We start from the raw sequence: 24924 nt of genomic DNA, 5'->3' as shown, positions 1-24924 counted from the left end.
TATTCCAGTACGTTTTTGGGAGGCATCCGCGTGGCCTGGCATCCCACATCCCGTCTTATCCGCCTAGTCGCGCGTGCTATTTTTTTTCGCTCTTCATTTCATTTCCTCGTAATGTCATTCTAATCTCTCGTATTGAACCGGTTCATTCTTAATCCCTCACAAAAACCTTTTTCCCTTTAAGCATCTTTCCTTGATCTCTTTCTCTTGTTTTTCGTATTCTCCTGCCTTTAAGCTTCTTTATAGTGAGCCCGGCTGCCTGGTACTCCTGGTCCGAATTTGACGTCACAGTACTATCTCACACCAGCAACACCAATAACCCATCTTCTCGATAACAATCTCGCGACGATGCGCGGCCTCACTCAGGCTGCCGCCGCGGTGCTGACACCTGCGTTGGTGTTGGCTCATGGACCTCACCATCCCCCACCTCCACCACCACCTCCTCCACCTCATATGGGATTCCTACCTTCCGCTCTCGACGTAACACCTTCAGCTTTTGTCACAGTCAATGTCCCATGGAGCGACACTGAATCGTATCCTTTGACACTACGATTTGATGTACAGGAGTCAGAAGATGTCTGTGGCCCTGCCAGCATCAAGCTCAATGGCGAGTCCCTCGATCAGGACGCCAAGGGTCACGGCGTAGGATCATTCCTCGTCAACAATGAGACCACCATCTCAGCTGAGTGGGATTTTGAGTGCATCGGCCCCAAGGAGTTCCCCTTTGGTCAGTCAATGCGCTTCAACGTAAAGGCCCTCGACGACATGGCTGTCAATGAAGAGTCTTCCTTCTGGATGACCTTCAAGCAAACCGCCCCTGTTCGAATCTCCGATGTTGGAAACGCTGCCTACGTATGGAGTCTGTCCGTCCCCTTCAGCAAGGAGAACAGTACATCAACAGGTGACAAGTCCACTGCCGACCACCCACCTCCTATCTGGGAGAGCACCCACCGCGACTTCCAGGACCCTGAAGAGGAGCTTCAAGTTGAGTTGATGGAATTGGAGGCTCTTCATAAGCAGATTCTTCAACTTGAGCAGCTTGTTGAGGAGAGGGAGGCGTCCATTGCTAAGAAGCTGGGCAAGAAGTATCCTCCTCCTCCCCCCTCGACTTACAAGAAGATCAAGGATTGTGATGGAGTGCAGTGTGTTTTGCACACTGTAAAGGATGGCGTGCGACACTCTGCTCATAGGTTCTACGATCACGTCTTCGGACATCCTCCTCCTCCACCTCACCATGGCCCTCCCCACGGTCCTCATCATGGAAACGGCACTCATCATGGACCTCATCCTCCTCATCATGGACCTCCCCCGCCTCCTCCCCCTCACCATGGCCATCCTTTCCCTTTCCCTGGAGGCCACCCTCCCCCTCCCCAATGTCCTCCTTGCTCTTGTGATCCTCACCATGGCAACCCCCCGCCACCTCCTCCCCATCACAAAGATGGACCTCATGAGCCTCACCATGACAAGCCGGAGCACGGCCCTGAAGATTTTCGCGCTGAGGGACATGAGGGTCACCCACCACCACCACCACCTGTAAGTCCAGCCTAATAATCCATCAACGCTTTCACTTTCTAACAACTCTTCAGCCTCCTCACCATCCCATCATTGTGATTCTCGGCGTCCTTGCCATTGCACTCGCTCTTTTCAGCGGCATTGCCATTGCCTACATCCACCGCCGCATAGCTCGTCTCAGCCCCGAGTCTCGACGTGCCATCCGCCGCGCATTCCGCCAGTCTCGGGAAGAGCGCCGCAAGGGTTCCGCTTGGAAGGCTGCCTACCGAGCCTTCATTTCTCGATGTGTCGAGAACGACGAAGATGAGAAGGAGGCCATGCTTAACGGTGACCGCCGCCGAAGGTCTTCTTCTGCAAGCAGCGTGACCATGGAAGAGGAGATTGCATCCTTCCGCGAGGCTGCTAACATGGTCGACGGCATTGTTGCTGCCGAAGAAGGCCACAACACCCACGCTCGCTCGTACAGCTATATCCCCGGCTCTCCTGTTTCTTCTCGCCCAACACATCACCACCCTGCTGCTGCGGCATACCGTAGCTTTCCCGATGACGAGAGCCTTCCCGCCTACGATGATGACGAGCGCGACTCGTCGGTGGTTTCAGATGGATGCCGATACACGCCCGGTAGCTCTGATTACACCCCTTCCACCTCTGGATCCAACGCCAGCGACGTTCTAGGCGATACCAAGAACTAAAACGAAATTATATGATTTTTGAGCACGCATTATTTTTTTTTGCCTACAACTATGATACACCACATTTCTTTACCTGTTAAGATTTTTATTTTCGTTTTTTTTTATACGCATGACTGAGATGTTAGATATCGGGAGTTTTACTAAGTACTGTGAATCCACAGCACCTCAATAGCCATCTAATATCACTTCTTGAATTGTACAAATCTTTATAATGCTATTACTGGTGATGTGTGTATGCTCGGTTTTCTCTTTCCCTTATCGCCCGAAGATGAATTCCTCGTAGTTCTTGGCTATCTTTTTGACGCCTTCCTCAAGCTCCCAACCCTTGACTTCGCAAACATGTCGATACATGTCCTCTAGTGCCTTTTCCATATGCTCGCCTGCTATATGAAGATCGCTCTCTATTAGCACGCTGTCATCGGGTAGAGCGCGGAGAACCTCGTCGGTCTTGGTGCAACTGGCATCTGTGCTTAGGTTGACAGCTACTGACAGTGAGACAAAAATGCGAGCTGGGATTGTTGGGCTGAGATACTGCTTCAAGACTTCAACGCTAGCACTGAACGAGTGAAGACATATCCGCGGAGGATATGGCTTCTCGCTGCCATCTTCATCTTCTTCATCCGAAAAGTCCTCGGCGCCCTTGGCGACAAGACGTCGTTTTCGGCGTGTTATCACTTCACGTTTATGGCCCTTCCATGTGTCGGCAAGAGCGTCGTGAAGCACTCCATGAGCTTGCACACCGTGTACGCTGACAGCTCGGCGAGTCTTGGCAGCAAGACGGAGTTGTGCAGCAAGAATGACACGCTGGTGTTCTATCCTTACCCTGTGAGAACTGAGATGCCGACCTTCGCGACCTCCAGGTGTGAGGGTCGAATCTCGTTCAGCTTGTTCAGATGGATTCCATGGTTCAGGAAGACGAAAGGCCTTGTCAACGCCAATTTCGCCGACCAAAGCATAAGGGTTGGCAGATAGCCTGGACTCGGTTTCTTTGAGAAATGTGCTTACAGCGATTGGGGTTGGCAGAGAGGCGACAAAGTCTGATGAAGGTTCCGGCTGCAGAACGGCGTTGTAGTGGGCCTGCTTTGCGACATTGTCGGCGTCGGCGTCGGAGCCGGAGCCGGAGGTGGGCCTATATGTCGGGGCGTCGGCCGAGTCGTCATAGAGAAGATGTGAGAACCAGGGGTGCCAGCCAAAGGATGGAACCACCCAAGCATTGCTTTGGTCAGGGTTGTTTTGGAAGAGCTGCTTGGGGTCTTGGCTGTAGTGCTTGTTGGCCACTTCTGCGACAAGATCCTGGTCCTGAGCTCGTGTTGCCATGATAGTCAATGCAGCCGCGCGCATTGAGGGGATATCCTGTATGGAATCCATTGTATCCGTTGGGTGGCAGTGAGCATCGCATATTGGCAGATGCCAGGGGAACGGGGTTTCGTCTGCCACAGGTACTACAGGCACTGGTTGCTCATCGTAATTGTGGGTGAATTGACACATGTTGGCGATTCGATCGAATCAGGTGGTGAGTCAAAAGTAAGATGATTTAGTTGAGTTTACACTGTAGATGCATGTAATGTTTGGTTTGGCATGTGTAAAGAGGTTCATCGTCGATGGTTGATGAAGGGTCAGAGAGTGATGTCAGTGGGGAAAGCTCCTTTCGGCGGTGGATCATGATGGAGACGGGAATTTAGAGGCTCCAAGTGGGGTTGAGTTGTGCTCAAGACTCGAGTTCTTTTGGTGATTGACCTTGTCAAGGAACTTCCCCTTTAGCTTAACTTAGCAATGTTCCTAGATGGCTTCGGCTTGAGTTAGTGACGCTTGTTGCCTCGGCTTACTGGCTCATGTGACTTGTGTGGTTGGTGTCTGTTATCGACGGGGTAGTCTAGTTTCCAGTGAGCTGGACTGTTTATTAGTGCACAGTCAGTTCCAGGGTCTTTTTGTGATTTACAGTCGATCACTACTGGGGGATAAGGGATCCTTGAAAGTTTATTTATTTGTAGTTCTTGTGAGAGATGATAAGGACATTATTACTCGTGGATAGAATAGGTAGGTGCTGACAATAAGCAACTCTTGTGTACAATTGTTTACAGATTGAGGATTTACTCTGACAATGACATTTAAATGATGTCTCTTGTGCAAAGAAAAACATGGACACTTACGTAGGTAGTAGAGATACTGACTGAAGAGGCCGACCAAGGCACTTCCTGCAGGTATATTCTCCTTACAATCACTTGCATCGTTTCACTGCAACTTCCCCGCACGCTCTCTCGTGGTGGCTTGTCAAATCGCCGTACGATGGTCACCTCAGACACCAGAAAAATGAGCAACTGCAACAGAAAATTGACCTAAGCCAAGCCAAGCCAAAACCAGACCAAACCAAACCAGACCAGACCAGACCAGACCAGACCAGACCAGACCAGATCAAAGCCACACCTTTTCACATGTGATTGCCTCCTCCAGACATTATTTTCTCTTACTCTTCTTTTATTTCCTCTTCTCTTCTCTTCTCTTCCCTTTTTCTTCAGTATAGATACATACCTACATATTACCTGCTTCTACTTCTATTACAGCTTCACTGCAACCCCATAGAGTCGCATTCTTTTCCCGCTCTTCCATCCGACAGTGCATCTTTCTGCTTATTGCATGGCTACTAGGTACAGTGAGTGAAGTGATAAGCAAGCTCCTGTTTCCAACCCCTCCTCCTCCTCGGACGCCTCGCTTTGACTTCCCCGGAAACAATCTATCCTATCACGGCTTTGGGACATGTCGACGTCTCTCGTCCTAGAGCGGCATCTATAGGCTCTATCTTTGTGTGTGCAGCACGATTCGGTATTTCAAGTCCTCAACTACTACAGTAGTCGCTCACCTCTGTGGCTCTTTTGTTTCTTCTTTTTATTTCTCTTATTCTTCATCATCCATCTCCTGTAACCGCTAATTCCATCACCAACGACTGCCATCATCACTTTGGACAAACATCCATGGGATTTTCTTGTAGTCATGCACTACTAGTCTCGTCTCTGTAACATCACCATCAATCAAAAATGGCATTCTTCAATCCCGTCTACGCTTTCGTTGTGCCCTTCCTTTTCGTCGTCACCGTCCCTCTCGCTGTCTTTGCTGGCATCACAACTACCATTGCATTTTCTGTTCTTATTCTCCGGGTGCTGGCTGTCTATCTCGACGTAGCTCTATCCATTGTACCGCATTATCTGGGTGGACGAAAGATTCGACCTTATCGTCCTAATAATCATTACATTCGTCAACCACACCTCGAAACTCCAGGGTCTTCTGCACTTTACACCAACCCATCAGCTTCATCGGCTGGATCAACGGCCTTCGAATCATCCTTACGAAGACGTCGTCATCGTAGGAGCTCCAGTGCTCTATCTACAGCTGGTTCTACCACCCCAATTAGCGAAAAGGCATTTGGCTTGCTTCCTAGCATTGGCCCGGAGCGGGATTTTGAAGGTATTGGCGGTTGGCGACTAAGTGGTGATGATGAGACATGGACCACAATTAACTCGAGGCTTGAGTTGCCCGATAAGCAACACCATGGAAGAAATCACCACCGTTCCCCGTCAGGCCCCACGACACCTGGAGAGGGCGGATATCTCATGATGAAGGGACGTAACCGAAGCCCTTCAGCAATTCGCACTTCAGCATCCCCCAACAGTGCCCGCACAAGGACACCATCTGGCCCTCGCATCGCTTTCACGAATAAGACATTTATTGATAGCTATTTTCCAAGCTTCAAGACTTCGCCAAAGGGACTGAAGAAACTGCCCTCCCAGGGGGTAGTCGACGCATAGGTCCTCGAGACACTAATGTTATGTTGTCATGTAAATTACTATTACGACTTTATGAAGGGAACTGAATGCAGGAATAATCGGAATCAGACCAAAACTGATGAAACGAAAACGCGGGTGCGATTCGGGATTTTAAGGGCGTTTGAGCGAGACTGTTGACATTTCTTTTGGTTAACTAAAATATGACATACAACATGTCAGGTCAGGAAGAAAAATGATTGCCAGAACGAATCGCACTTGTGCAGTACTGAATTTATGTCTCTCCTAATGCCCTATATCCTGGTATCTTCCATGCCGAAAACGCCAAATCACTAAAAGTCCATTATCATGATATCATCGCCGAACCCTAAGTGAAGCATTCCCTCCTTAGAGAGTCTGCCAAAAGTAGTTTGCATAAAAGAAGCGCGAAAACTTCTTGTCCATGTTGACCACATGCACATCGCCCTTGCGATCATTTCGAATAACAGCCTTGGACCACTCGCCGTCTTTCTCGTCGCGCTCAATGTCAATACCGAGGCTGCGATACACCTTGAGCCTCAGCAACACTTCGTCATCAACAGGGTCTCTGCGTCGCGCGTTCGCAGCAGCATCTCCTTCCACGCCCTGGAGCTCGAGCTCCCTCAGGCGAGCCTTCAAGTCCGCAGCAGTGAGGGCGAGACGTTCCGCATCAGTCTCAGCATCGGCAGCAGCCTTTGCGGTGCGGAATTTGAGGGTGTCAAGACGGGCGATATTGGAAGCGTGGTCTGCGGATGAGTGGGATGTTACGAGGTCATCATGTCTCGATGTATGGGTCGCTAGTTGGCGGGAGAGCTTCTTAAGTGATGACTCGGCCTCGCGGACGCGGAGATCGCGGGCTTGTTCAAGTGTAGCGAGGGATTCTGTCACACGCGCAACGGCAGTTTTATCTGGTGCGATGTTGAAGTTTTCAATTGTATGGTGAATGAGCTGGCAATTTATTAGCCATGTTTCAAGAAAGGGGGTTGAGTATAGGACTTACAGTCGCCGGTTCTTCAGAGAGCAACATAATGGGCCAGTATTTTGGTATCAAGTTTGTTCGAATTTCAATATAGAGAGAGTTTCTATTTGTTTTGTTGAAGACGTGAAATATGATTCTTTGTACTTTGTTTAAGTGATTATGATGAAACTGGTGTTTTTACCCAAGTCAATTCTGGCCAAGCACTATTGGTCGTCCTGACGACAATCATGAATTCTTATCATACAGCCTAACCTACACCCAACATATGCACACCCCACCTCAGCTTTCTCCTTCTCCCATTTAGCCGGATATTCTCCGTCAACGCCGCACATCGTCATCGGGTCCCGCCACAAGCAGGCAAGCAAAGAGCAATGAAGCCGAAAAGAGCTACCTCTGATTAACACGTGCGAACTCTACCATCGCAACAGGATTCCTCTGGTTTTGACATACCTAGATAGTTGATCTCCTACGAAAACTCTCTTGGCTCTACGCATCAACTTCTTGATCGCTGAAGTCATCTTTTTTTATTTTTAATATCGCATTCCCGATCATAAACGACCCCCCCCCCGTCAAAATGGTTACCGAACTACCATGTGAGTTCCCGTCTGCGCAAACTGCATGATAGGTGACTTGTTGAGATATGATATACTAACGTGTGTATTTCAAAGATGCGCTCGACGCGGAGACGTTAGTTCATCTTTAAAACTTCTGCTATGCGACATCACGTACACTTATCCTGACTGATGGCAACAGGCCGCTAAATCCCTCCGAACTCAACGTTCTAAAAGCGCAATACGACCGCGAGGGTGAAATGGTCGGTGTTCAGACCAAGTTCAACTATGCCTGGGTAAATACTCACTTAACTTTCTTTCTCTCTTGTTTCCTTGCCAGCAAGACTAACATCCTGTCTTTGTTTTTGATAGGGTCTTGTAAAGTCCAACCAGCGAAACGACCAGCAGCTCGGCGTCCGCCTACTCTCGGATATCTTCCGTGTCTCTCCTGAGCGCCGCCGAGAATGCCTCTACTATCTCGCACTCGGCAACTACAAGCTTGGCAACTACGGCGAAGCTCGCCGCTATAACGACCTCCTGCTCGATAAGGAGCCCACCAACCTGCAGGCCTCGAACCTGCGTACACTCATTGACGACAAGGTTGCTCGGGAAGGACTCATGGGTGTTGCCATACTTAGTGGTGTTGGTGTAGCAGCTGGAGTCGTGGGAGCGTTCCTCCTGAGGAACGCCAGGAAGAGGTAGAGAAAACGAGAGAGAAAGAAAGTTTTCACTTGGACGGGAAAAGAGGGGAGAAATTAAAGAAAAAGAAAAGAAAAGAAAAAGAAACGTGCAGAAGAATGTCACATTCACATGATTTGCATGGGCGGTTTCGGGAACACCACTATACTCACTCTTCGCTATAACCTCTGGATTGGGCCCTTTTTGGAGTCTTGAACTTTACGAGATATGCTTGTACTACATAAATGAAGCGACCCTTATTATATAAGTTACCAATGTTCATCTACCATGTCAGCTAGTTTTGATCCATATGCAGAGAGACCTGTTCAGTCATTATCACAGCCAAGGCTTTATACAGATTGACGGACTAGTCAAAGGCTGCAATGAATGCGCAGTGTCGCAGTCGTGAGGGAAGTTGAGTACTCACGATACTATTCATGCATATATCACGGAGCGAGACACAATAACGAGATGAGACTAAGACAAATAAAACAATGTTAAGGAAACCAAGATCAAGCCAGCTAAGAAACAAACCAAAGAGACAACGCGTCACCGTCTAAGGAGTATCGCGTGTTGAGACATTATAACCACCTGTTCTCAACAAACGTACGACTAAAATACAACAAGTTGCTACTCGACAAACGTCCTTGGTAAAACCACCCATTTAATCTTATCTAATATTATCCATGAGCGAAGCACCATCGACCCCTTGGCGATAAAGGAACAGGTTTTCAAAGGTACAGCAAGTGAGCAACGCAACCAGGCAGAGTAGGTGAAGGGTTTGGGGAACCAATATGTCACACTCCCGGCGAGAATACGACGACACAGATGAAATAGTTGCATCTTCCACAACTCTCGGAACGAGAGACGGTTAGATATCGTCATCTTTCGCCCGTGGCCCTGCTGTTCTTCTCTCCAAAAGGTATTTTCGTGTAACAGATTAGAGTAAGAATAACAGGCGTCAGGCGTGACTTGGCTCAAAGCATGGCGGAGAACAACGCTTGCCTGTAACTTCCAGTCACACCAAGACGCCGGCAAAGCCATATAGTCTGCATATCCCATCCTGCACGACTATTCTTCATAAATGACTTTTTTGTTCCGTCTCCGTACGACAATCATTCCATGTGGCGTGTGTGATGTGATGTGATGTGATTAGGAGACAATGTTTTGTTTCTTAATTAAAAAAGGGTGAGAGAAAGAGGCGACAAAGAAACTAGAATCGAATGCAACGAGAGGCGTCGAGCTGGTATTGTATGGGCATCATGGGTACTCAGACATGGATAAAGAAAGATGAAAGGAATGCGCAGGTCGTCAAGAAGTCGGGAGCTTAGCGAAGAGAGAATCCCTTTCGCTTGCCCTCCTTCTCTAGTGGTCGTCCGCTCTCGACGCGTTGCTTCTTGTCCTCGAGCTCCAGTCGTTGGCGGTCGAGCTGCTCCTTCATCTCCTTGTGTCGGGCGTAAAGCTCCTCTTCTGACTGCTTCAGCTTGCTCTCCTTCTCTGCCACCTTTTGCTGGAAGACCATCTTCATCTCGGCCTCCATCTTGGCAAGCTTCTGCTCGTGTAGGGCACGCTCCTCCTCCTGCTTGACAGCAGGGTTGACCTCCTTGAACACGCTGGGGTCTTGAGACACACCCATAGCAAGCAGCTTGTCGGTACGGTAGTTCTCGTAAAGCTGGTTGTTGGTGTGCTCCTTGAGCTCCTCCATGTGGGTTCGGATGAGCATTTGTCGGAGCTTAACGAAGTCGCAGTGCTCCTCGTTGTCTACCTCAATAATTCCCCAAGGGTAGGCACGGCCGCGGATCTTGCGACCATCGGCGCTAGTGATCTCGTTGTTGGCACCAACGACAGCGAAAGGAACCTTGGACATGATCTCGTTGTTCTCCGCGATTGTCTCCTCGTCGTCGAGCTCGTATCGGGGACCCTCAAAGATCTGGATACCGTGGTGCTTGATATCGGCGAGAATCTGCGTTGGTCAGCAACTGCAACATAGACATTCATTGAAAATAACTTACTCGAGACTTAAAGGCAGCAATCTCCTCATCGGTAAGGGTATCCGCCTTGGCGATAACAGGGATCAGGTTGACCTTGGTGTGAAGTCGGCGCATCACCTCGATGTCAAGAGGCTTGAGAGAGTGGCCAGTGGGCTGGATGAAGAAAACACAAGCATGGATACGGTTATCAACAATGTTCATGCGGTTTACCTTGTTCTCGGCATCCAAGTAAGAGTCAAATCGCTGCTCAATGTTGTCGACAATAGGGCGCCATGACTCGTCGTTGTTGACGAAATCACCGAAGCCGGGTGTGTCAACGACAGTAAGGCGAAGACGAACGCCAGCCTCCTCAATGTCGGCGCTAATGGACTGGATGGTAACGGTCTTGGGAATAATGTCGAGGCTAGGGCCCTTGCGCTCCTTGGGGGGGTAGAGAGAGGTGTTGAACAGAGTGTTAACCAGTGTGGACTTGCCGAGGCCAGATTCACCTGTTTTATTGTTAATTCGGGTCTGCTGTTTTACCAGTACTTCTACATACCAACAACCATTACGTTAAAGTTGAAGCCTTTGCGCACACTCTTTCGGTGCCACTGGTTGGGCAGGTTGGCGAAGCCGACATAGCCCGTGAGCTTTCTTCTGACAATGTTCCTGTTGTCAGCAGTGGGAGGTGGCTGAGAAGGAACTTTGTAGAATGGTCAGCAAGCTATTGATAATCATGTCCGGATTGAATGCAAACTTACCGTTGGTGGGCGAGGCAGAAGGGGCCAACGCTGGGGACTCGCTGCCTGGAGAAGCTATTGAAAGACACGTTAGCAAATTGGCCATTGACCGAGACTAGAGATAAGAATGCGCAGGTAGAGGTGGAGGAAGATCCTGACTCCACGAATATTCCGAGCTAGTAAATCGACCGTTACTCCTGGACGGTATTTGTCTGTTATCGCCTGGTTCACTGGGCTCTCCGCCTTGATCTGCCGCCTTGCCATCTTGTTGAATATTGACAAGTTGCTCATAAAAGGACATTGGTGCAATAACATTTAGCGTCAGCCGGCTATCAGCATCAACGTCGAGCATGCTACGTTGGTGGCGTACAGGCGAAGGGCGCGGAGCGGACGGTTGGGATGAGCCTTGGTCATCCTGGCCCAATGGAAACTTGTTCATCGGGAGACTTGTTGATCTCCTGGAGTCACGAGATGTTCTCGGCGTTGGTTCGGCAATGGGCGAAGGATTCAGGAATAGCAGACTGGTTCCCAAGCTCACGCTGCGATTGCGAGCTTTGGCATGCCTTCCCAGGTCGAATGACATGTTCGAAGGTGCTGGTTATCAACGAGGGATACTGTCGGGACCAAAAGGGGGGACCAGGACAGAGCCAATAGATTGTAGATGATCGAAAACGAATGCCGTCGAAGTTATCGTGAATCGATGGTTCTTGCAATCATTGTTGTCGTTGTCAAGATAACCATTCTTAAACTCCAGGGAGGGTGGGATTGTCCTCATCGTCGTTGTCGGGGGCTCCTTCCTCAACCTCTACATGGCACAAGTGCCATGTGGAAAGACACGGGCGTGCATAAAAAGAAAGAATCGCCTTACCCATATTGAAATATCAAGAACGGTCGGAGTTGAAAGAACTTGTAGGAAAGTGCGGGTTCTAAAGCCAAAGCTCGCTGGTTAGCTACGTCAGGCAAAAGGCCAGCTAGCTTCACCAGCTTATAAAGGATTGCCAAAAGAAACAACGAGAGAAGGGCTCCTGTCTCGACACTACGTCTCCAGGCCAAAAACGCAGTTTGGATGGAAGTATCGTCGGATCGATCGAGGCCGCTCTTTCTCAAAGTCGTCGTTGTCGGGTTCAGAAGTGGAACGAGGGACATCAACTCACGGAAATACCAGGAGACGCGTGTCAATAGGCGTCGTAACGAGAGTAGACGAAGATTAAGAAGGAGGCCACGGGCTTATTAACACAGGACCTACTCTCACGCACGATAAAAGGCGATCGAGATAGAAGAAGTAGCAATGATGATGCTAGAAACGGGGTTAGGAAAAAAAAGAGAGAAGGTGAAGTCAAGGAGAGAAATGGGAAATTTTGGAGGCGACAGGCGGACCAAGCAAGGAGACGAAATTCTGATGTGCTGTGCTGTTCTCCCAGCAGAGCAGCCCAAAGGCAAAGGAACCGTGCTTCAACAAAAGGGGTTTAGAAGAGCTAATCCTAAATTAGGCTAGTGTGGGGCCCTCAACTTACATGATCCAGGGGCAAGCTCTGGAGAATTAGCGAGCAGGGTCGCTGAAGGGCTACTGTCGAGCTTCGAATGATACTGCAATGGATGCTCTGATTGGCTTTCAGAGCCCGGGTCCAATTAACGGCGCGGCACAGGGGTTGATCAATGGTAGGATGGGAGATTGGAGAGGGAGTGAGTGCTCTTAGTAGCTTCACCTCACGCAAATTACAGTAAGGTTTTGTATCTTGGCTTGGGCTCCTGTCGGCATGTGGCATCGCCAACTGCCACCAAGCTTACTTTTTTCCGAATATGTAGAGCTTTGCTTCTTGTTCAGCTTCATGTTGTGAGTATGCATTTATTTTTACCTGATCCTTGTCTCCGAATTTCTAATTGTGGCGGGAACATTAATTACTCCTTACTCAAATCATTCCCCGAGCTTGGAGCTCACCTGAGGTAGGTTGTTTCTAAAAGGGGAATGCTACTTTAATCATGTACATACTTAGCTCCCCTTGTGCTTCAAGCATCAACGATCTTTTTATGTACATCACAGTATGCTATCAATACCGATAGGGGGCTCCTATTGTCATTCTCTCCATTATGGTCCTCTGTACATTTGCATTGACTGTTTCCTCTTCTTATAGCTTTGCTCCTCCAATCTTTGGGCGCATGGTTCAAACACTCGTAATGAGACGCTGCTAGGCACAAGACAGATACCAAGACACATGTCGATCAACGTTATGTTTAGGGGCCAGGGTATCTTATCCCCTTCTTTCTCGTGACCAGAAATGCAGGATTGAATCATGCACGGGAGTAACCATCGTGTTATTATCGAGCTATATTTCCTGTTCATCCATCAGACAAGGAGACAGATGGATGGTCATTTAAACACTGGGACGTTTTCCACCCGCCGTCAAGTCCGGTCGCGCCTCAGCCGCTCCCACGTCTGTGCTAGAGGACTCCCTCGTTTAGTTTCCCTTCCCCGTCTCTGTCTCCATCCAAACACCAAACATCACTGACTTGCAATCAGCCCGAGTTTGTTTCCTTGGTGGGTCTCAACGCCATTCACCCATGCACTCTATCGCGTACGTCGTCCATTCGTCTCATACAGTGCTTGTCATCCATCCATTACATATATCGAGTTGTTTTTGTAGCGATTATTGGGGTTGTTGAAAGATCAATACTGGAAGGCTGGCCTCTGAGCAGGTGGATCGTCCTCGAAAAGACGATACACACCAACTCAGCAACCATCCTCCATCCCGTGTTGTAACCTGTATACGAGTTCACATGCATACATTGCATCTACACACGGCAATAATATCATATTGAATCTGACGCAATTTCTCTACCTCTTGTTGCGTACGCTCTCTGTACTACCAACCTCGTGCAGCTCGCGTTTTATGTAAAGACTGATAACAAGGGAAATTCGGAGCTTCCGATTGCATTCCAGACCAATGCAAGGGTCTCTCTCCCGTTATTTCTAAATGGCTATCAGTATGTACATCCCATGTTCTACCTAATCTAGGTATGTACTTTGACATAATTCATGCGGAGATAACAATCGACGAAATTTGTATCTGTGTTACTTTTCATCGGTTGTCTCTAGGGTATTCTCATCTGTCTGCTTTGAAGTTCGAGTGCCATATAGAGGATATCTACGTATTGCAAGTACCTTGCAGGAAGTACATGACCTATATTCGAATGGTTGTCACTTCTTAATGCACTTTTTGATTATCTTATCTTCACGTTGGTGGAAGGTTTTGGTTCGATGAGTTGGCGTACAATATTCCCAAACCCTCATGCCTTACTTATTACACATGAGAGTGGGCGCCCTCACACAATTCTAAGAGTAAATAAAGCCAAGACAACGTTAAGAAGAGAGTCATTTTGCCAAGTTGAAAATGGTATCTACAAAATCGCCTATCTTATATGTCTCGCACCAACATCGAATGTCTTGGTGCCTCTTTTTGATTACATGCCACATCCCAGCCTCCTGTAAAGGTATAATACACTGTCGTTATACTGCCCGGTCGCATCCCTCAACAATGTTCATACAATAACATACAATCATGTTACGCTAGGCCAGCCTGCTGGCTAGCGAAGAATCGCTTTGACTCAGCACATCTTTCGCTCTTGCAACCAGGGCATCGGAGACCCATTTGCTTCGAGCAAGCCTTGTTCTCAGCGAGATGTTTCTTGGCAATGTCGGCAAGAGCCTCAATGAACACAGGGCTACCGTTGAGTGATTCAACTCGCTTGACGGTCTCGGGACTACCGCTATCGGCAATAACCTCCTGGTCCAACTCGTAAAGAGTTTCGATATGATCGGAGGTGAAAGCAATAGGGATAAGCACGAGATCCTTCTGACCCTTAGAGACGTAGTGCTCTACGCTATCCGAGGTCTGGGGTCCCAACCAAGCAGACGGGCCAACCTGAGACTGCCAGCAGAGTCGGTAGGGGTTGGAAAAGCCAAGTCTCTGCATGACAGCGTAGACAGTTGCCGCAACCTCAGCTGGGTAAGGATCGCCTGTCATTTGTTAACAATTATTGCAAAAGTAGGCAACGGGCGTACGAACCTCTGTTGACGACAGACATGGGTAGACTGTGAGCGGAGAAGAGTAGCACAGCATCCTTTCTTCGCTCCTCAGGGTACTCTGCAAGCTTGGCCTCAATATTCTGCGCAAACGCCTCGACCAAACCGCTGTGGTTAGGCCAGCGGTCAATTACACTCCATGTAATAGTACCGTCGCCGGACTCCTTGTTGGTCTTGCCCTCGAGTCTGTGCCTCCATTTCCACAGCTCATTCAAGCTACTACCTGTTGTCGAGCAGGAGTACTGGGGGTATTGTGTGAATGCGACAGCGCGACCACCCTTGCCGTTACCAAACCCGTCTTTCAGCAGCTGCTCATACATTTCCTCAGTCAATGGATCTGCATATCGGAAAGCGACGTATGGCTTGTGGGGCGCAGTCTCTGGTGAGATCTTGTCCAAGATCTTGCACATCTCGGCGTTTTGGTATTCGGACCACTTGCGGATTGGGGATCCTCCACCAATTGCAGAGTATTGCTTGATGATTTTGGGAGTTCGCCGCTTCGAAATCAAAGGACCGAGGTAGTTTTGCAGGGGACCAAGAGGGATCAGGTCACCATCAGCCTGTGACAATTGTCAGTGTGCGGGAACTCGGGGAAGCCAACTCGTTGCTGATGACCTACAAAAAGACGACTCAAAAAGCTGCCAACCTCGTCAGTAGTCGAAGGTCCTCCCATGTTGAGGAAGACCATGGCTGTAGGTCCCTTGGATCCGGTCGCATCTTGGGTGACAGGATGAACAGTAGTGGCCAGATACCGCCTTTGAGTAGCGATCTGGGGTAACGCAAGACGATGCGAACTGGCCTGTGAAACGCTCCTGCAGAGCTGGCTTGTAGATATTCTCAAAGCCATTGTAAATAAATTATCAACGACTTTTTGAATATAGAGTACAGACGGAAAAAAAAAGGAAGCAGGTCTTCAATTGAAAGTAGTGGGAGAGTTTGGAATCATGAGGCATTGAGGGTGTTAGGAAATATTGCCGATGTTACATGCAACTTAAGTGGGCGGCGATGATGCATGCATCTCCATGGACTCCGGGATCGTCTGCAGCGCATCATATCGATTTTTCGTTGAGGCTTTCCATTCAAAAGTGACATGCGGCACCCGCGGAAATCCCGCGGTGAGGAAGGTACCGCTATTGGAGACATTGTCTCAACCAATTGCCGAGTTTGTAATCTAATCCAATTCATCCAATGTGTCACGTGATCTCGCGCCAGGCAGCGCGTTGACCCTTGTCACATAGCTCGCGTTTGCCTAAAGCTATGGCCCACTAACATGAGATCAACCACCAGCTCTTAAAGTCGAGCTGACCCGCGCAATGAGATTGACCAATCTTTAGTAAACAACAAAGATCTCATCAAAAATGGCCGATAAACAAGATTGGCGAAAAGAGGACGAAGATGAAGGGGAGCAAGAGATTGACGAAAACGTGAGTTGGTTGAGTCTCTGCTATCCCATCTCAACTTCATACTGATCCACTCCACTCTTAGAGCTACAAGGCACAGAAGGACGCTGTCTTGCTCGCGATAGATGTGAGCAAGTCCATGTTGGAGCCGCCACCACCTTCGGATTCCAAGAAGGCAGATCGCGACAGCCCTGTGCAGGCGGCTTTAAAATGCGCCTACCACCTGATGGAGCAGCGCATCATCTCCAACCCCAAGGATATGATGGGTATTCTTCTGTTCGGTACTGAGAAGTCCAAGTTCCAAGACTCAGGTGATAGCCGAAGTAGTTTGGGCTATCCGCACTGCTACCTGTTCACTGATCTTGACGTTCCTGCGGGTGAAGACGTCAAGGCTCTAAAGGCCCTGGTCGAGGAAGGCGAAGATGAAGATGAGGTGTTGACACCTTCGGATGAACCCGTCAGCATGTCCAACGTGCTGTTCTGTGCGAACCAGATCTTTACGACCAAAGCGGCAAATTTCGGAAGTCGTCGTTTGTTCATTGTGACTGACAATGCCGATCCCCATGCTTCAGATAAACAAGCCAAGTCTGCTGCGGCTGTTCGAGCCAAGGATCTCTACGACCTTGGAATCATGATAGATCTGTTCCCCATTACCAGGGGTGACGACAGTTTTGACATGCGCAAGTTCTACGATGATATAATCTATCGAGACCCTGTCGGAGAAGCGAACATGTCTGAGGTTCGAACATCAAAATCGGGAGACGGATTGACTTTGCTCAACTCCCTGATCTCAAACGTCAACTCGAAACAAACGGCAAAACGAGCTCTGTTCTCAAATCTACCATTCGAGATCGCGCCTGGACTCCGGATCTCTGTCAAGGGGTATAACATCGTGCACCGTCAAGTTCCAGCCCGGACTTGTTACATCTGGTTGGATGGTGAAAAGCCGCAAATTGCTACAGGCGAAACCACACGCGTCTCAGAGGATAGTGCCATGGTAGTTCAGAAGGGACAGATAAAGAAGGCCTACAAGTTTGGGGGCGAATATGTCTACTTTACCCCTGACGAACAAAAGTCGTTGAAGGACTTCGGATCGCCCATCATACGTATCATTGGCTTCAAGCCCCGCAGTGCGCTTCCCATATGGGCCAGTACCAAGAAGTCTACATTCATCTTTCCAAGTGAAGAAGACTACGTTGGCTCAAGCCGAGTTTTTACAGCGCTTTGGCAAAAGCTGCTTAAGGACGATAAGATGGGCATCGCTTGGTGCATCACTCGTGCCAATGCGCAGCCGATGCTGGCCGCTATCATACCGTCTAGAGAGCGGTCTGATGACGACTCGGGTACCCCTTACCTGCCTGCCGGTCTCTGGATTTACCCTCTACCATTCCTGGACGATTTGCGAAACATCAACCCTCCTAGTGAAGTGCTACGGAGCTCCGACGACCTCACAACACAAATGAGAACCATTGTCCAGCAACTTCAACTGCCAAAGGCCATGTACAACCCATCGAAGTACCCTAATCCAGCTTTGCAATGGCATTACAGAATCCTCCAGGCTCTAGCACTGGAAGAAGAAGTGCCCGAAAAGGCGGATGATGCAACAGAGCCCAAGTATAAAGCCATTAGCAAACGCGCAGGCGGTTACTTGGAAGATTGGTCCGAAGGCCTAGCGCAAGAAGCAGGCAAAGTTGCGAACAGAAACGCCACCAAACGCGAAACAGACGATGAGGATGTGGAAAGGCCAGCAAAGAAACCACGAGGAACATCGGAGAAGGCCTCTAGCTCCTCCTTCAACATGGAGCAGTTAAAGGCAGCAATCGATAGTGGCAGCATTAACAAAATGACGGTGGTTCAGCTCAAGGACTTGCTTGCTACCAAGGGCATGAGTACGGCTGGCAGAAAAATGGATTTGATCGAGAGGGTTGAACAATGGGTAGAAGAAAACTCATGAGAGCGCGGACTGTCTAGGTACCCAATTGTGTGCCGAGTGCATTGGCGTTTGTGGATTGACTTTCGGTAGGGAGCCCGCGAGTCGAATACCGTATATTCTAGGCTCTGAGCGGAGTGTTAGGCATATTCAAGGAAATATCATTGTTCGCTTATTGATGTGACCGTGACCGTGATATTGAAAGTGTGAATGACTAAAATCCTAAAAATTAGGACATTCAATATCGAGCTGCCTAATTTTTAGAATTTTATTGTTTCACATTATTCTTTTGACTTTACTACAAAATTTTAACTGTGCACCCTTCTCTAAGTGTTGAATCCTTCATACATACGTGTAATGTTTTTAAGCATCTTTTTGTCATATATTCCTATTAAGAAGGCACAAAGATGGTGGACGTGACGAAAGATCCATCAGCTGGGCTTATGCACACGCCACCTTCAGCGTCTGCTAGCTATCAAAGCCCAAGTACTTTTCAGTGGACTGCAGGCGAGGACAGCAGCAGCAGTCAGGACATATCCCCTGGAGCTGAAGACGTCCGTGCACAAAGCCCAACCAGACTGGTTGGCTGTCCGCCTTCTGTAAGACTTTCTTAAACTGCCCTAGTCGCAATCCATGTAGAGCTAGCTAAAGCAGCTAACTAAATAGCACCCTACCTCATCCGTCAAATCAGTGGCATTTTCATCATCGGCAGCCACTCAGTTGTTCGCAAGCCCGCAAACACCAGATACTGGCGCTGGATGTCGATACCGTCAGAATCTCCCATCACCGGCGCCCATAGATCCATCGCCCCAGAAGGAACCCTGGGCGGACGATTATATTTCTCGGCTTCTACGTCGAGTGCGACACTATCCGAATCGCGGGCACCGCGCCAACACCAGCCCCGTTATGGCCGATTTCCTCGCGAGTTTGGGTTTTGGAGGCGCGCAAACAACAACCGTGTCAAATAATTCGCAATGCGATTCGGTTGAGCAGCTACAGAACCAACTGCGAGGTATCCTAGATGCCAAGGTGACACCGACACGAGCTGAACATGTCGCGATTACTACAGAGTTGAGGGCCACGGTCCGGTTTCAATTGACTGTGTCAGAGCTGGAGAACGGAACCCATGGTAGCCCAAACAATCCTGATCCCTCGGGGGGAGGAGCGCAATCAACAGGAGTGAATGGCGACCAGGATGCGGGGCAGCTATCGCGTGTTGTTTTCGCGAACGACACCATCATGAATCAGCCCCAAGACGACCCAGCACTTCAAAGATCAGTCGCCAAACATATTATTTCAACAATCAGTTCAGCAGACGGAAGTACATGGACCGTCCGGGAGGTGTCTAGAGGAGCACAAGGGTGGACCTTTACGTACTTGTGCAAGGATTCATTCCAGCATTGGAGTCGACAAACCGCCAAAAATCCATCAAAGACAACAGTAGGCGAGTTCAGTCAGAGAGAGCCCGACCCGACCCTGCACGGTAAGTTTATGTCTAGGCCGCATTCGTTTTCGAGAGCTCATTATGACATAGCACGACCTGCGTTTGACTGTCGAGGATCCATCGTTATTGCCTTCAACCGTAGCACTCGTTCCATCACGATCAAATATGATCATACTCCTCTGCACAAAACAGTCGCCGAACTTGCTGCACACTTTAAACCGCCACCGCGACAGCTAGGCCCAGGTGCACAAAAACTACAAGAACAGCAACAAAAGGCGAAAGAGAAGACACCAAAGAAACCCAGAGGAGAGAAGAAGGACAAGAAGGAAAGAAAGAAGCGGGATTCGGTCAAGGCGCAGAATGAGAACGGAAATCCCCGAAAGCGAAAAAAGAAAAACAACGACACATCGCAGTCTGAAGCAACTGACGGTCCCATGATTCCCCCGGATTATCCTGGAGCGCCAGTGGTTAATGGGCAAACAAACTTGCCCTACATGAACGGCGGACAAGCGCCGGACAATACTGGACAACAAGGCTTCAATGACTATCCTCAGGAATTAATGGGAGATGCGTCAGGAGCTACAAACGGAACTGGATCTCAACAAGCAGGCGGTCAACCTGGTCCTGTCACTTTGCCGGTAAATGTTTCAGCAGCCGAAGCAGCACGCCGGCGAGAGGCAGCAACGACAATGCTTAGCAATGCCGGCGTAGACCCCACGACTTTGTCACCTGAGCAATTTGGGATCTTCTCTAATCAAGCACCCGAACTGCAGCGGGAGTCATTGAACATGCTTGTCAAGTACGGCGCAGAGCGTCTCCGGATTGTCCATCCTGGCAACCGGGAGGGCTCAGCTCAGGCAAGCGCTTCTGCTCAGAGCAGCCAAAATTCAAACGGACCTAGGACCACCAAAGAATTAGTGCCGCAGTCTGGCGCCCAGAGCATCCCCAACACAGATTCTGAGGCACAAGCTGGGTCTCAGACCGCCGATAATACTTCGTCCCCTAAGCGGAAAGCGAGGAAGATGGGCAAGTCGAGAACAGCTTGCTTCCCGTGTAAAGAACGAAAGACTAAGGTAGGTGTCTCGAGTTCCACTGTCGTCCATCATCAAGCTAACGCGAAAAAGTGCCCAAGGGAGAGACCAACTTGCACTGAATGTTCAAATCATGGGACTGCGTGCGAATATGCACCTCAGAAACCACGAAACAGAGAAAAGAAACCCAAAAAGTCAGAGGAAATCGTCATTGACGATGACGATGACGACGACGAGGAGGAAGAGCAAGAGCAAGAAGAAAAGCAACAGGAGGATGCCGAAGACGCTGAAGACGCTGAAGCAGAGGGTGACGAGGAAGAGGATGACGACGATCAGCAGACTGCTTCTCAAGATCATTCGTACCCACAGATGAACATCGGAAACATGGTCACTAATACCGACACGAACACCCACGCTACAACACAGAACAGTTATTATCAATCTACTTCAAACTTAGCCATGCCACAGGCTAACCCTTATCCAACGAACTTACAGCCGTTAACTACGGCAGCTTCGCAGAGAGATAACTATTCCCACACTCTGCCTGAAGTAACACAACCAGTCCATCATCCTCCACCTCCCATTCCAGCACCAGCTGGAACTATTGCCCCCTCTGAGACAAGACGCTGGACCGCTTTTGGCAGCGGTGGACTCAACGGTGCAAGTGACAGCGGCAGGGTAAGACGAAGTCTTCCATCCGAGCCTCCTCACCCAAACGCACAGAGTGCGTCTACCACAAACTCGCAGCCATCGGACTGGGGGCAAAGTCCTAACACGACGATGTCTGCATTGCCTGCGACGACCATGGCGACTGTCTCGCCACAAATGTCATACGATACACGACACAGTCAGAGAAGCCGACAGAAGAACAAGAGCCTGTCGAACGATTCAGCTCAACAAGCAGCAGCAATGGCCAGTACAGCCATGCAACAGGCCCAGGCTCAGGCTCAAGCACGTCAGTCACCAGTTGCGACAGCAGCCATGATGGCACAGGCCCGCAAGTCTCCATACCAGCAAGTTGCGGTCCCTCGCACGACTTCTAGAACGGGTCAACGAAACAATTCCAGAACACCGGTCACAGATCAGGCAAGGGGCTACCAGCCTCCTCCTCCTGTTGACATGAGTCAACAACGAACTGCAGGACCAAGTACTCACTACGACACATCATCACACATGCCCAGCGGCTCTGGCTATAATGACTACGGGCGATATGGCGGAACTAATACTGCGGCAAGCCACCAGGCAGCTATGTCGGCAGCTCCGGCAGCACCGACCACTATGAGCACATCTTATCAAAGCAAGCCTTCGACTGCAAACCAGTGGTCTGGTACGTCGAGCCGGAATGATCGTTCGTACAGTACCAACTCTTCGTACCAAACACCAAACGTCTATGCGCAGACATCAGCTGCTAAACTGGCATCAGCTTCTGGCCAGAACTTTAAAATGCGTCCAGGTACACAGCAGCCGCAGCATGCTCATGGCAGCAGCAACTCTTACAGTCAACAGCAACAGGCAAATTATCCAGCATATTCAGGATCTACACATCAAAACCAACAGGGTCAAACATCCAGCCAGCAGCAGCAGCAGCAGCAGCAACCACCGAGTTGGTATTTTCAAAATTCACACAACCCCTCCATGCATGCCGGGGGTCAATCATCTGGCTATAATTATGAGCCATGGTCAGGCGTTTAAGAATTGTTCGATTGCATTGTTTCATCTTCTTTATCTACAGGTTCACACATAGGACCGACGATTGTTTTGGGAGGGTTTGCCAACACATATTCATTGAGCGGATAGCCTCCTTGTTGGTATGCGACTGCATTTCGAATTTATGCATTCGTGCCTGAAGATACCCCTATGCACAATAGATAGATAGCTGAGTATTGATAAACATAGCTTTTCACTATAGCAGGCATTTCATAATCCGAGGAGCCAATTGTAATAACCAACTTTATTAATTCCGGCCCTAAAACAAACAAATGAATGAATGCACTGCTCCATATTCCGTGGTATTTCCATCATATTAGTCCTTCCAATCTATCGTTATATCATCGAGAGCGTTTCAAAAGAGGCATTATATGGACCAGAAAGCATCGTGTACCATCGACTTACTCAACATGATCGTAGACAGCAAACTTGCTGAGCGATCGCAGCTTGGCGCCGTAAAAGTACAGCAACCAGATGCCGATGATACCAATGACACTCAAACCGCCAAGCAGACTCGTGCCCTTGTCAACACCGAGGTTGTCAAATAGGGGCTGCGCAAAGAGGACGCTACCACAAGCAAGAGCGCTTCGGAAGAAGTCATTTGCAGCAAAGAGACTGGCAGCGTACGTGGGATAGCTCAGGGGAATGTAGACAAAGATACACTGCATAACAACGAAGACGGTGGCACCGTAGATGGTGATACCAATGGTTGGCACGATCCAGTGGATCGAGGCCCGAGCTGTCCAGGCGAAGAGGAACAAGCCGATAGTAGGTCCAATAGAGGCCGGGAGAGCTGGGACGAGACGGGCTTCTTGGATGGGCCAACCGCGCTTGGCGATGCGAGGATCCATGTAGAAGTAGAGGTAAGCGAGGTAGACTCCAACACCGATCATGCATGAGACAAGAACACAAAGGAAGACGAGGCCGATTTCGCCCAGGTTCATGTTGTAATAGACAGGGTAGACGCGAGGGAAGACTTCGAAGACTAGAAAACAGTTAGGTTACCAAATCTAGTTATTCAGAACTAAATAGACTTACAGGAATAGTAGATTCCGTAGATGATAGCAGTGTAGATCTGCACAAACAGAACAGCTGGATCCTTTATGGTGATCTCCATGGGTTTGATGAGGGCATCAAGAGCGATGGCGGAAACCTTCATGTGGCGCTGATCAACCTCACTCTGTGACATGAAGCGCTGGTTTCCTGTGAGTTTACGGAGACGCTCAGCACGGCGCAGGAGGATGTTTGCACCGCTGGTCTCAGGGAGGAGGAGGAACATGAGGATGAAGATAGGGGCAGAGGCCCAAATACTTTCATACAAAGACCAGCGCCAACCCTTGACAGGGACGGCGAAACCACTGAGAAGAGGACCAAGTGCAGCTGTGAAGAGTTAGTAGGTGATACTGATTGAAGAATATCAAGGAGATACTTACGTCCACAGTAAGCAGCAGCAACCCAGGCCATCATGGCATAAGGAAGAGCCATGAAACTGTAGATATCACCCAGTGAAGCACCACCGGAAGCCAAACAAGGCGAACCAAAGAAACCTTGAAGGAATCGAAGAACCATAAGGCCGGGATAGTTCTTGACCAGCGCCGTAGGGATGGAGATGATGACAAAGAGGAACATGGTGACGATGTAAACGGGGTTACGACCGATGCGAGGGATCTCACTCAGAGGCGAGAACAAAAGAGGTCCAGTGCCGTAGCCGAGAACATAAAGAGAAAGACCGAGGGTAGCCTTGAGCTGACTTACGCCAAAAGCGCGCATAACACCTTCTGTCGAGGAAGTATAGATGGCTGACGAAGTGTAGACAACAAAGGTGTAGAGGCAGATTATCAAGGCGACGCCAAGTCGTCTGTTGTTGGTCCAGTTATGAGGGTTCTCGTTATCGTCGCTGTAGTACCAGTCCACGAGGATATGTCCATCCTTGGTACGCTTTGGTACGACGGGAATAGACTTTACTTTTTCAATATCGTGCTCCTCGTCGGCTTCTAGACGATCGATGGTGTACGCTTGCGTCTCCTGAGGCGATCTAGAGCGATGCAGTCTCACAGGGACTGAATCAGCGCGTTCGATATCTTCGGTTTCCTTGTCCGTCTCGCCCTTTGCCTTGGGATCTTCAGTTGCTGCGACGGTGGAGGAAGCGGAGGAAGCCAGGGCTGTGCCTGTAAGGGGACCGTTATTGTTGGCGGCAGAATTCTCATCGATGATGACGTCTGGGTTGTTAATGACCATATCCCAGGTTTCGGGGAGCTTAAAGTCGGGCTTCTCTTCAGGATATTGGAGATATTTGTTGCGAGTGACGAAACGAATGAGCTGCCCCAAGGGAGCATCTCTGATCATGTCCGACATTATGAGTTGGGTATGACTTTGGATTGAGGCAAGGGTATCAGGGGACCTTTAAAGGATATAGAG

At 49.3% G+C, this 24924-nt stretch overlaps 10 protein-coding genes across 10 annotated transcripts; 4 read left to right on the top strand and 6 right to left on the bottom strand.

Moving 5' to 3' along the window:
- Positions 1 to 345: 345 nt before the first annotated feature.
- FPOAC1_008374 (uncharacterized protein) lies at positions 346 to 2201 on the top strand (the record flags this gene model as incomplete). Its single annotated transcript, XM_044852818.1, has 2 exons — positions 346 to 1530; positions 1584 to 2201. The coding sequence occupies 2 exons, from the start codon at positions 346 to 348 to the stop codon at positions 2199 to 2201; spliced, it is 1803 nt and encodes a 600-aa protein (XP_044705488.1).
- A 255-nt stretch (positions 2202 to 2456) lies between these two features.
- FPOAC1_008373 (uncharacterized protein) lies at positions 2457 to 3689 on the bottom strand (the record flags this gene model as incomplete). The annotated part of the gene is made up of 1 exon (XM_044852817.1): positions 2457 to 3689. The coding sequence occupies one exon, from the start codon at positions 3687 to 3689 to the stop codon at positions 2457 to 2459; it is 1233 nt and encodes a 410-aa protein (XP_044705487.1).
- Positions 3690 to 5233: 1544 nt separating this feature from the next.
- FPOAC1_008372 (uncharacterized protein) lies at positions 5234 to 6001 on the top strand (the record flags this gene model as incomplete). The annotated part of the gene is made up of 1 exon (XM_044852816.1): positions 5234 to 6001. The coding sequence occupies one exon, from the start codon at positions 5234 to 5236 to the stop codon at positions 5999 to 6001; it is 768 nt and encodes a 255-aa protein (XP_044705486.1).
- Positions 6002 to 6364: 363 nt separating this feature from the next.
- On the bottom strand, positions 6365 to 7022 carry SPC24 (kinetochore-associated Ndc80 complex subunit spc24; the record flags this gene model as incomplete). Its single annotated transcript, XM_044852815.1, has 2 exons — positions 6365 to 6943; positions 6996 to 7022. 2 exons carry the CDS (start codon positions 7020 to 7022, stop codon positions 6365 to 6367), a joined length of 606 nt encoding a protein of 201 aa, XP_044705485.1.
- Positions 7023 to 7548: 526 nt separating this feature from the next.
- Positions 7549 to 8227, top strand: FIS1 (mitochondrial membrane protein; the record flags this gene model as incomplete). The annotated part of the gene is made up of 4 exons (XM_044852814.1): positions 7549 to 7567; positions 7643 to 7661; positions 7728 to 7821; positions 7898 to 8227. The coding sequence occupies 4 exons, from the start codon at positions 7549 to 7551 to the stop codon at positions 8225 to 8227; spliced, it is 462 nt and encodes a 153-aa protein (XP_044705484.1).
- Positions 8228 to 9530: 1303 nt separating this feature from the next.
- On the bottom strand, positions 9531 to 11496 carry FPOAC1_008369 (uncharacterized protein; the record flags this gene model as incomplete). Its single annotated transcript, XM_044852813.1, has 5 exons — positions 9531 to 10166; positions 10216 to 10682; positions 10733 to 10876; positions 10935 to 10988; positions 11073 to 11496. 5 exons carry the CDS (start codon positions 11494 to 11496, stop codon positions 9531 to 9533), a joined length of 1725 nt encoding a protein of 574 aa, XP_044705483.1.
- Positions 11497 to 12249: 753 nt separating this feature from the next.
- FPOAC1_008368 (uncharacterized protein) lies at positions 12250 to 12679 on the bottom strand (the record flags this gene model as incomplete). Its single annotated transcript, XM_044852812.1, has 2 exons — positions 12250 to 12363; positions 12428 to 12679. 2 exons carry the CDS (start codon positions 12677 to 12679, stop codon positions 12250 to 12252), a joined length of 366 nt encoding a protein of 121 aa, XP_044705482.1.
- Positions 12680 to 14473: 1794 nt separating this feature from the next.
- FPOAC1_008367 (uncharacterized protein) lies at positions 14474 to 15841 on the bottom strand (the record flags this gene model as incomplete). The annotated part of the gene is made up of 3 exons (XM_044852811.1): positions 14474 to 14928; positions 14978 to 15554; positions 15614 to 15841. 3 exons carry the CDS (start codon positions 15839 to 15841, stop codon positions 14474 to 14476), a joined length of 1260 nt encoding a protein of 419 aa, XP_044705481.1.
- Positions 15842 to 16352: 511 nt separating this feature from the next.
- Positions 16353 to 22491, top strand: FPOAC1_008366 (uncharacterized protein; the record flags this gene model as incomplete). Its single annotated transcript, XM_044852810.1, has 6 exons — positions 16353 to 16418; positions 16480 to 18330; positions 18822 to 18923; positions 18991 to 19807; positions 19859 to 20841; positions 20893 to 22491. 6 exons carry the CDS (start codon positions 16353 to 16355, stop codon positions 22489 to 22491), a joined length of 5418 nt encoding a protein of 1805 aa, XP_044705480.1.
- Positions 22492 to 22907: 416 nt separating this feature from the next.
- FPOAC1_008365 (uncharacterized protein) lies at positions 22908 to 24861 on the bottom strand (the record flags this gene model as incomplete). Its single annotated transcript, XM_044852809.1, has 3 exons — positions 22908 to 23491; positions 23545 to 23886; positions 23940 to 24861. 3 exons carry the CDS (start codon positions 24859 to 24861, stop codon positions 22908 to 22910), a joined length of 1848 nt encoding a protein of 615 aa, XP_044705479.1.
- Between the last annotated feature and the right edge of the window lie 63 nt (positions 24862 to 24924).

Source organism: Fusarium poae, chromosome 3 (genome assembly GCF_019609905.1).
Source record: "Fusarium poae strain DAOMC 252244 chromosome 3, whole genome shotgun sequence".
Taxonomy (NCBI): Eukaryota; Fungi; Ascomycota; class Sordariomycetes; order Hypocreales; family Nectriaceae; genus Fusarium; species Fusarium poae.
Note: the sequence above shows the minus strand (reverse complement) of the source record. Positions and strands in the feature narration are given on the sequence as shown.